Raw genomic sequence first — 11,222 nt, forward strand, 5'->3', positions numbered from 1 at the left:
CAGATCTGAGTTGAAATAGGACATACACAATGACTGCTACGGGCGCCAGGGGGCCGACACACGGTGGCGGGCCAAAACCGGGCCCCCCCCATTTTTCAATTTGGCCGGGCCCCTGACGCCAGTACCAGTAGTACTGGCCTATCGGCGGCCCTGAAGAGATGGGGATGAGTGGAAAACCGCATTTAATACCCCTGAAGGTCATTTTGAATACCTTGTTATGCCTTTTGGTTTGAGCAATGCTCCGGCGTATTTCAACGTTTTGTGAATGACATTTTTAGGGATCTGTTAGGTAGATATCTAGTAATTTATTTAGATGACATCCTCATATTCTCACCGGACTGGGAGTCACATCAGCAACATGTAAAAGAGGTTCTTCTTAGGCTACGTCAAAACCACCTCTGTGCTAAGTTATCCAAGTGTCAATTTGGAGTCCAGGAGATAGGTTTTTTGGGATACATCCTTACTCCTGGTACCATTGGTATGGATCCCAGAAAGGTATCTGCAGTACTTGAACGGGAGAAACATACTACCTTAAAAGAAGTTCAGAGGTTTCTAGGTTTCGCCAACTATTACCGAAAATGTATCCGAAATTTTTCTTCTATTGTTAAACCTCTCACCGATTTGACCAAAAAGGGGGCGGATCCGGCCTCCTGGACACCAGAGACAGAGGTAGCGTTCGCCACCTTGAAACAACTCTTTACTTCTGCCCCAGTCCTGGTCCATCCTGATCCGGAATTGCCCTTTATTGTAGAGGTTGATGCTTCAGAAGTAGGTGTAGGAGCCGTCCTGTCTCAGGGCACTGAACCATTTACCAACCTCCAACCTATCACCTACTTTTCCAGGAGGTTCTCCACTACCGAGGCCAATTATGATGTTGGCAATAGAGAGCTTCTGGCGATTAATTGGGCCTTTGAAGAGTGGAGACACTTCCTGGAGGGGGCCAGAAATAAAATTACTGTACTGACTGACCACAAAAACTTATTATATTTAGACAAGGCGAAAAGATTAAATCCCCGTCAAGCCAGGTGGGCTCTATTTTTCACTAGGTAATTACCTACCGTCCCGGCTCAAAGAATACTAAAGCAGATGCCTTGTCCAGAAGTTTTGGTCTTAGAGGTAGTTCTGATGGGGAACCTGAAAATATACTTGCTCCTGGGGTGGTAGTGGCAGTTTTGACCTCGGATCTTGAAACCCGTATTCTCAACACTCAGGATGCTGCCCCTAGTGCGCTACCACCAGGTAAATTGTTTGTCCCTAGCCACCTCCGCTTGGAGCTCTTAGAGGAGATCCACTCCTCTGTTCTGGCAGGTCATCCAGGCATTACTGGTACTGTGAATCTGTTATCACGTACGTATTGGTGGCCATCTTGGCAACGAGATGTTAAAAATTTTGTTCATTCTTGCGAGACCTGTGCCAGATCTAAGGTGCCCCATGAACTTCCAGCGGGTCTTTTACATCCACTCCCACTACCCAATAGACCTTGGTCACACATCTCCATGAATTTTATTATCGATCTCCCGTCCTCTAAAGGGAAATTGGTAATTTGGGTTGTAGTAGATCGTTTTTCTAAGATGTCCCATTTTGTTGCCTTGAAAAAATTGCCTTCAGCTAAATTGTTGGCCTGGTTGTTTATCCGCCACATTTTACGTCTGCATGGAATTCCTTCAAATGTGGTGTCGGACAGGGGCGTACAGTTTGTGTCCAGGTTTTGGAAAGCCTTTTGTAACAGGTTGGGAGTCTCTCTTTCTTTCTCCTCAGCCTTCCACCTAGAGACTAACGGTCAAACAGAGAGATTGAATCAATCTTTGGAACAGTATTTGAGGTGCTTTGTGTCTGATTGCCAAGATAAATGGAGTGAATATTTGCCCATGGCTGAATTTGCACTAAATAATCATGTCAACTCCTCGACTCAGTCGTCTCCTTTCCACATTAACTATGGTTTTCACCCCAGATTCTCCTCAGGAACAGGCAATGAATTCGCCTTTTCCTCAGTAGAGGACGTTGCTAAATCTCTCTGTACTGTATGGGCTGAAAGCCTGGCATCGCTGAGAAAAGCCCAGGCTAATCAAGTAAATTTCGCCAACAGAAAGCGCCGCCCTGGACCTGACTTTGTGGTGGGTGACAAGGTCTGGTTATCCACTAAAAATCTCCAACTTCGTGTTCCATCTACTAAGTTTGCCCCGCGTTTTATTGGTCCATATCCCATTTCTGAAATAATCAACCCTGTGTCATTCAAATTATCACTTCCTAGGTCTCTCCATATTCACCCAGTTTTTCATAAGTCCCTACTCAAAAAGTATGTTCCGGCAATGGTCACTCGTTCCCCACCCGAACCAGTGATCGTTCAGGGGAAACTAGAGTATGAGGTGGAACGGGTCATTGATTCACGCAGAGTGCGGAATTCCCTTCAGTTCCTCATACATTGGAAGGGGTATGGACCAGAGGAGCGTGTTTGGGTGGCAGCCAGAGACCTTCACGCTCCTAGATTGGTGGAGAAATTTTTCCGTTCTTACCCTACTATGCCAGGGGGTCCTCTTGAGGGTGCGGAGGCCCCTCCTCAAAGGGGGGGTACTGTCAGGATACGGAGTCGCCGCGGTCTCCTTGCTGCGCGGCGTCTCCCTGGGAGACGTGTTAGGAGTTTTATTGGGTGTGCTTAGGTCATTAAGGGTTAATCTTTTCCTTGCCTTCAGTCTCCATGTCATTAGCCATCAGGTGTGCTCTCTGCTGCTATTTAATCCCCACCCAGGCATGGATCCTTGCCAGCCATTCACTTTGTGTTTCCTGGTCCCCCTGCTCAGTCTGATTCCCTGTCTGTTTGTATTCCATATGTTTCTTGGTTTTTAGACCCGGCTTGTATTTTTGACTATCCCTTGTCTTTTGATTTGTTACCTTTTATTATATCTCCTGGCTTGACCTCTTGCTCGTCTGAACTCGCCTTCTCTTCTATGTCTTGCTGGAACTTGTGGTCCTCCCTGGTTCCATGCTGTTTAGTCTTTTGTTTTGCATTGCATTTACACTGTGCTTTTTGTTTAGGTGTGACCCCCGTGACTCCAGTCCCTAGGACTTTCAGGGCCTCCTCTCCCCTTATCCTAGCCACCGGATAGAAGGTTAGGAGCCGTGGTAGGCGCACTTCAATTAGGAAGTGCATTGGTCTGCCTCATCTCAGATATTACAGCATAGTTATAGCTGCAGGGCCTGCGACCCCTTTTGTCATTAGTTGCACAGTGTTGCTTTCCCAGCTGTGTCACTTTGCACTGCCTGACCCTGACTCCAATCCTTACAAATACCATGATTTTGGTCTTCTTGTGGTTGATGGGTAGGGCCCATGTGGTGCTGCATTTTTCCAGCACTGACCAGCTTTCTTAGAGGTCTTTCTCGGTGGGGGACAGGAGTAGGAGGTCGTCGGCGTATAGCAGGAACTTCACCTTATGGTCGTTCAGGGTGAGGCCTGGGGTTGGTGAGGCCTCTAGAGCTGTAGCCAGTTCATTGATGTAGATGTTGAAGAGCGTTGGGCTCAGGCTACAGCCATGTCTGACCCCTCGGGCCTGTTGGAGGTATGCTGTCCTTTTCCCATTCATCTTCACACTGCATTGGTTTCCAGTGTAGGAGCTCTTGATGACGTCATACGTTCTTCCTCCTATTCCGCTCTCTAGGAGTTTCAGGAGCAGGCCTGGGTGCCATACTGAGTCAAACGCCTTCTAAAAGTCTATGAACCAAGCGAATATCTTGCCTCTTCTGGTGTTGTGGATGTGGGTCTTGATGAGGTTGTGCAGGGTGTAGATATGGTCTGTGGTGCGGTAGTTTGGCATGAACCCTGCTTGGCTCTTTCTGTCCGCCCATAAGACGATGTGTCAGTTAGAGTGTTTGTTTGCTGGTCACATGACAAAATATTGCACATGTTGGAGTTCCTCTTTAAATTCTAAATTTTGTGCAGTAGAAGAAATAAATCAAACAGGTCAGCTAAGAAGTAAAAATATGCAGTAAAAATATGATGCGTCAATAGGGAATTGAAAACATTAACAGTTATTTTAATGGTAATAATAGCTAAACCAGAACTACTACCTAGACTACAAGTTCTAAGAAGATTAGACTTCAGGACTGTAAATAGGATGAGATGATGTATAATTTTAATGTATAATTTTTATGAAGCGATCTGTTCATTTATGCCTATTAGTCTGCACTACTGTAAATCTGTGTCCTATATGAGTTTTATTTGCTCTTACAACAAGTATTGAGAAGTTCATGAAGATTACAATTCTGTATCATGTTGTTGTTTTCTGATGGTTATTTAAGATAGTCAGTGTTACTGTCCAATGTTCATGCATATTCATACACTGCACCACAAAACAGCTAAAGCTAGGTTCATATGTGTGCACTTTTTGGGCGAAGATTGGGCGGTACCCCGGCAGACCCCATTATAGTCTATGGGGTCTGCAGGTTTCCAAAGGTAATTGCTTTCCAACACAGGTGTGAGCCTAGCGTAAGGCCTCTTGCACACAACCGAGTGTAGTCTGCAGGTCAGTGAAAATGACACGAATGATACACAGATACCAATCCATGGTCATACAGTTGTATTGCAGTCTATGGAACCTTTTATCAAAAGATTACAGATTCAAGACCCCTAGGGGGAGTAATAAGATATAATAAAAAAAACCTATTTTAAAAATTCAATTAAAATAATTTGATTAAAAATTCAAATCATCCTGTGTCCCTGGTTTCAAAACTCACCCATGTTGCCAGACTAATTCCACCAACAGGCTAACAACTGCCATCTGGCCACACACACCAGGGGCACACTCTCCAAGGTCTGGGATACAGTACGTTAATGGCATCCCCTGGCCAAACTACAGCCACTGAGGGGCCTAGTGTCACCAGGAGGGACAAGTATAGGCGCATGTTGCGGGAGTACCTGGCCAACACCAGCCCTGTCCTCTCCGATCCCTCTGCGCCCTACATTTAGTGGGTCTCCAAGTTGGATTTCTGGCTGGAACGTGCACTCTACGCATTGGAGGTTCTTTCCTGCCTTGACGCCAGCGTGCTATTGGAAAATGTCTTCAGCGCAGCTGGTGGCATCATCACGGGTAAGCATAGCCAACTGTCAGTGCTGACCGGCTGACGCTGATCAAAATGAGCAGCCTCTGGATAGACCCATCATTTTCATTTCCAGCAGTGTCAATCATTCTGACATGAAGTTTGAGGTGTGTGCTCACCCTCTACAATTCTTCCTCCTCCTCATACTCCTCCACCATCAGCGTTGCACAATTCTGCTCCTACTAGCTTCAATTCACACTAATGTCCACAAACTCTTCTAGTTAGAGGCTCAATCCACCCTGATTCCCCCAACTGTGCTGGTTAGAAGCTCATTATAAGTCATGCCAAGTAACACACTGGCACACATGGCTGACTTCATGTTAGGTTGCTTTTCAAGAGACACTGAGGTGCCTAGTGTCACCAGTTACATGACAAATTTAGTGCGGTTTGCACACTTTGCAAGTCTAAACTGAGTAGGGGCTCTGAAAAGAGCAACCTTACCACCTTTTGCGTGTGCTGTCATTTGGAAGGCAAGCCCTGGGCTCAGTGGGAGAGAACAAAGGCAGGACAATCATCACCCGGCGTTGCCGACACTGCCTCTTCCACTGTTTACAGTGCTGGTGCTGCAGTCCAGACCACCAGCCTGGACACCTACACATCTGTCTCTGACACATTGGGGAGTTCACCCGCATCCGCCCTTTTGGCCTGCACCATCATGCGCCACTTCCCAGCCACTCCCCATCTCCCAGGCGTTTCATTGCAGGCAGAAGTACAGCGCAAGCCACCCACATGCCCAAGACTTTAACGGCCTCATCTAAAAACTGCTGGCCCTGGAGATGTTGGTGTCTATGCTTCTGGATACCCAGACCTTCCGTCACCAGATGGCAGCTGGAGCACCTCCCTATGCTAGGCCTAGCCGTTACTACTTCTCTTGGTGTGCTGTCCCTGCCTTGCGCCTGCACGTGTCCCATAACATCAGTCAGGCCCAGAGTTCCATGCTTTGCTGCAAGGTTTACTTGACCACCGACAAGCGCCTGCGGTCAGGGATGCTGCTTATCTTTAATGACAAGCCGGGTGAATGTAGTGGAGTCTGGGCCCGGGGTGCAAACTGGGGTGGCCTATCTCCTCTCCCAGCCCAAAATTCATGGCAGGGGTTAACTGAAAGCCTACTGCACTGCAACCTCCACCCCAGCTACAAGCTGGAAACGCTGTAACATTGGCTTGGGGAGATGTCAGCAGGACATGCTGAAGCTCATCAGCTTGGGGGACAGACAGCACAGTGCCTCCGAGGTGAGGGATGCCATCCTGGATGAGATGGCAATGTTTTTTGCCCCGCTGCACCTTGGCCCAGGTGCAGGTTTGCATATGTAACAATGGCCGGAACCTGGTAGCAGATCTGGAGCTTGCCAGACTCAAACACGGTCCACACATGGCCCATGTTTTCAAATTATTGGTGCAATGGTTTCTAACAACTTACCCCAATTTACACAAGCTACTGGTTAAAGTGCGGCGCTTGTGCTCCCACTTTGGCAAGTCTACAGTAGCTGTTGCTAGCCTCAATACACTCCAGCAACGCCTACATCTGCCTGAAGCATCGGCTGTTGTGCGAGGTCACCACACGCTGAAACCCTAGATATTGTATGTTGAGCAGGGTGTATGAGCAGCAGAGACCTTTGATGGAGTTCCAGCTACAAAACCCAAGGGTTCATCAAAGTCAGCTCCCTCAGTTTCTGCACCATGAGTTTCCATGGGTGGCAGACTTATGTGAAATCCTATCCCTACCTTTCCACTGGACAAAAAACATTAGCATGCGCTCATCACAATTGCTGATATGGCAGCTGCGTTAAGCAGGGTGCAGAGTGCAATGCAGACCAGGCCCGAGCACCAGGAAGAGGTGTTACATGGCTAGTGGATAATGCTTCCAGCTGCTTTTCCAGCAGCCGGTCAGCCACTACCTGCAGTCGTGTTCATACCCAAGAGTCTGCCCCTACTTCCTCCCAACATGCCCAATCTTCCCAACAGAGTCATCCCACCCTTGCCCCCTTTTGAGGAAACCCGCACCATTCACTTGATATTCTTTCAAGGTCTTTTCTCTTTTCTTTTGCTGCAATACACAAATCTGCTGAAGTTCCTTTGGGAGCTCAGAGGAGGTAGCCTCAGTGCTGAGAAACACATCTGATGCCCCTTGGCGATATGCATAACCATCGACCAACCAAGTGTAGTCAGCTAGCATAGCATCGAGCATGGCTAAACGCAGAGAAAAAAGGTGTACCACTTCCAGAGATAGTAACTTCAGTGCTGCAGTTGGCAATGGACGGTTTAACGGGATTAGCTCAGGGATCGCTGTCTTGACCACTTTTTGGCACAAAATGAAAGTCCAATCCAGCCAAGTATGGTGCAAATGGCCGCAACCAGTTTTATTAGGGTTTTTCAGGCAAAACAAAACAAACAATACAAAATAAAATCCTAGCCGTCCGGCTTCTACCTTCAGCAGCAGGTATCCTAACTATGAGAGCTGGGCCTTCTGCACAGCTCCCTAAACACAAAAACAGCAATATTACTCACAACTTCACAAGTAGTTTCCCAGGAGCAGAGAGAGCCATATATCTGAGGGCTGACTGCCCTTTTTTATACATACTTCTGGATAGCAAGGATTTAACCCCACATATCCCAAAACCTGGAGTGGCTGAATTGAGTAGAGACACCAATACTCCCTGCTCCAGCAGTCAGACCTTTACCAGGGTTTTGGTAAGACCCACCAGCCAGGAGCGCAGCTTTGCTCAGCTGCACCTAGATTGTGTATGACAGGAACCTGGGAGAAATGTATACTCCTTCTACCACTTTCCCCCTGGTCCTGTCACAACGGTCACACCAGATGTTTAGATTGTCCTTCATTAAAGTTTCCTTACACTTTAGGAAAGAGACTTGTGAGGGTGAAAGGTTGAGATATCGCAGCAAACAATCCTTAACTGTACTAGTGTGACTGTGAAGAATGCCACCAGTTGCCATTGAGAATAGGTAGACATCAGCGACCTGAGTATCAAATACATTGTTTAGTATCACACCGTATTGATGGGAAGTGGTTCAACAGAGGGAGAAAAGGACCCGAAAAGGGATCCTGGGAGGGCGGAGAAGTAATGGCTGCAGTTGTACTACATTTATATAGCAGTTTTCAGTGTTCTAGTACCAGTGTCCGGTGCTTGTACTACTTGAGTTATTGGTTGAAATAATGTCACAGAAATAAATGAAAAATACAAGGGGCAGACCCTTAAAAATTGGATTGAGCTGATATAGCCTGACTGAAATTCTGTCTCTCCCACCTAGGTTTTGGAGTTACACACCGTGAACAACTGGATTGAGCGGACATAGCCTGACCGAAATTCTGTCTCTCCCACCTAGGTTTTGGGGTTACTCACTGTGAACAACTGAAAAGAGCGGACATAGCCTGACTGAATTTCTGTCTCTCCCATCTAGGTTTTGTGGTTACACACTGTGAACAATTGGATTGAGCGGACATAGCCTGACTGAATTTCTGTCTCTCCCATCTAGGATTTGTGGTTACACACTGTGAACAATTGGATTGAGCGGACATAGCCTGACTGAATTTCGGTGTCTCCCACCTAGGTTTTGGGGGTACGCACCCTGGATATCTGGATTGAGCGTACATAGCCTGCCTGAATTTCTGTCTCTCCCACCTAGGTTTTGGGGGTACACACCCTGGATATCTGGATTGAGCGTACATAGCCTGACCTAATTGCTCTGTATCCTTAATTTGGGGTTACACAGCCTGAAAAGCTGGTTTGCACGTATATAGCAAGAAGTAACTGCTGTGTATTGCTGCTATTTTGTTGTGGCCCCCCTAAATAAAAGCTGTTTGTCTGATATATAGCAAGAAGTAACTGTTCTGTATCCCTGTTTTCTACCGTCCGTGGAAAGCTGGACTCCTGTCCCTGCAGTGTATAGCTCTGAGAAGAGCTGTTGTTGTTCTTCGGTTTTTCCCTGCCTATCTGAGGTTAATGCCTATCTAGCCCTCAGCAGATATGTTTCTCTCCCTATCTCTGACCACAAAAATGGCAAATATGCCGGCGGCCGTTCTTATAAATGTTTTCGGCAGCCAATGGGTTTTTAAATTTTTTTTCACTTCCTCTGTTGTCATAGTTGCTGTCCCACCTCCCTGCGCAGTTATTGGTGCAAAAAAAGCGTCGGGGAAGGTGGGAGGGGATACAAATTTTTACTGCGTATGCGGCCTGGTATTCGATTGGAATCGAATACCTCGAATGGCCTGATATTCGATCAAATAGCTACTCGTTCGAACAGTGTTCGCTCATCTCTACTCATTACCATTGGATCCCCTCCATGTTTTTGCCAAACATGTTTGGATATTGGAGTGTCCTCCTCTCTTAAAACGTCATTCACATGCTCCAATACCCATCTCCGAAGTTCCCTGGTTGTTTTGCCCACATATTGAGCCTTACATGTACACATCATAAGATAAATCACCCCCGTTTGTTTTGCAATTAATAAATGATCTCATCCTATACTCTTTAGATGAAGAACTGCTGCAGAATGTTTTACTTGATGTTATATATTGACATGCCTTACAGTTACCACACCTGAATGAACCCACTAATTTCTCATCATGTTGTCCAAGCCACGCTAAGGCGAAACGCGCATCGGGGTGTTTTGGTTCCCTCACTGTTGATGTTCCGGGGTTAACCCCTTATGGTCTATTTACACTTCCAATAAGTCTAGGGGTATGTATTGATATTGGACCTATGACATCCATTGTTGTACCTCCTATTTATTTCTAATTAGGATACTCTTTATTATAGGTGTATCTTATCTTAGATGCAGGGACCTTGTCACATGTGATTAAAACTTTTTGGGGGTCAATATTTTGCACCTTGATTAATTTACAAGTGTGTACTTTGTTAGTGCAGTGTATATATACTTACCCCTTTTTTATAAGGATTGGACTAATAGGGATTAGATGCCATATATGGGGATGTTTTCTCAGGTTCATCAGTAGTGAGAGGGGTACGGTTCTGTCGGACTGTTTTTATACAGTCGGACCCCTTTGTGTTGCCCTCCATTGTATGTTATAAAATTACAGGCGCAAAATAACGCGGCGTATACGCTCGTAACTCCCATTGAAATCAATGGGGGGAGGCGGAGTCTGACGCAGCAGCCGACGGAAGCCTGATGTACTGAGCTCCGTCAAACCGGACAGATATAGACTGCCTAAATCTAGCTATCTTTACTGAAATGGTAAAACCCGGTAAAGAAAGACCCCTGGAACCTCCAGGGACACCAAAAACAATGAAAGGGCAAGGAGACTTACAGAAATTCCTGCGCAAGAAATCCTCTCCATCCCCGGCCCGCTCACTCAAGATGGCGCCGTCTTCCCGCCGTGAGCTGGAAATAGGAGAAGAGTCAGACCTGGATAGCGTGACTGAAGGTGAGCACGTAGACTCAGCGTATGCCACAACCTCTAAAGCCTTCTTTAACAAAGCAATAGCCAAAGCTCTAAATCATGCTTTATCCCCTGTACTTACCGAACTGGCCGAAATCAAAGCTGAAGTCCTCAGTACAGGCTCCAGGGTCACAGTATTGGAATCTAACAGCGCAGCTCTAAAAGAGCATGCCACTTCTCTAACGGCCAGCATCCACGCCTGTAAAGAATACATAGATAGATCCTTGATTCTAATAGAGGATCAAGAAAATAGAAGTCGCAGGCGCAATATAAGGATAAAGGGTTTGCCCGAAGCGGGCCAGGGAGAGGATCTTTTTAAGATGGCGTCACAATTATTTACAGATCTTTTAGGAGAGGAAAGGGCTCAGAGCATAACTGTTGAACGTATTCACAGAGCAGTAAGACCACGTCCACAGATGGGTGACCCCCCAAGAGACATAATATGCGGTCTGCTCTCATTTCAAGACATTGCAGCTATATTGGCTGAGGCGAGAAATCGCACACCTATTATGGTAGGTGATAACGAAATCCTACTCTTTCAAGACGTAGCCCCGTCTATCCTTGCTAAAAGGAGAATTCTAAAACCGCTTCTGGAGGTACTACGCCAGAAAGAAGCAAAGTATGCGTGGCTCTACCCGTTCGGGCTGGCGATTACCTACAAGGGGAAGCATCTCACCATACATTCCCCCACCGACCTACCTGCCGTCTGGAACATACT

The 11,222-nt window shown here is 46.6% G+C and overlaps 1 protein-coding gene across 1 annotated transcript; it reads right to left on the reverse strand.

Annotated features, from left to right (window-relative positions):
* Positions 1-7,018: 7,018 nt before the first annotated feature.
* Positions 7,019-8,106, reverse strand: LOC142206150 (piRNA biogenesis protein EXD1-like; the record flags this gene model as incomplete). Its single annotated transcript, XM_075276585.1, has 2 exons — positions 7,019-7,374; positions 7,896-8,106. Coding segments are annotated over 2 exons (567 nt in total), but the record flags the coding sequence as incomplete, so codon positions are not given.
* Positions 8,107-11,222: the final 3,116 nt, after the last annotated feature.

Source organism: Leptodactylus fuscus, chromosome 1, assembly GCF_031893055.1.
Source record: "Leptodactylus fuscus isolate aLepFus1 chromosome 1, aLepFus1.hap2, whole genome shotgun sequence".
NCBI lineage: Eukaryota > Metazoa > Chordata > Amphibia > Anura > Leptodactylidae > Leptodactylus > Leptodactylus fuscus.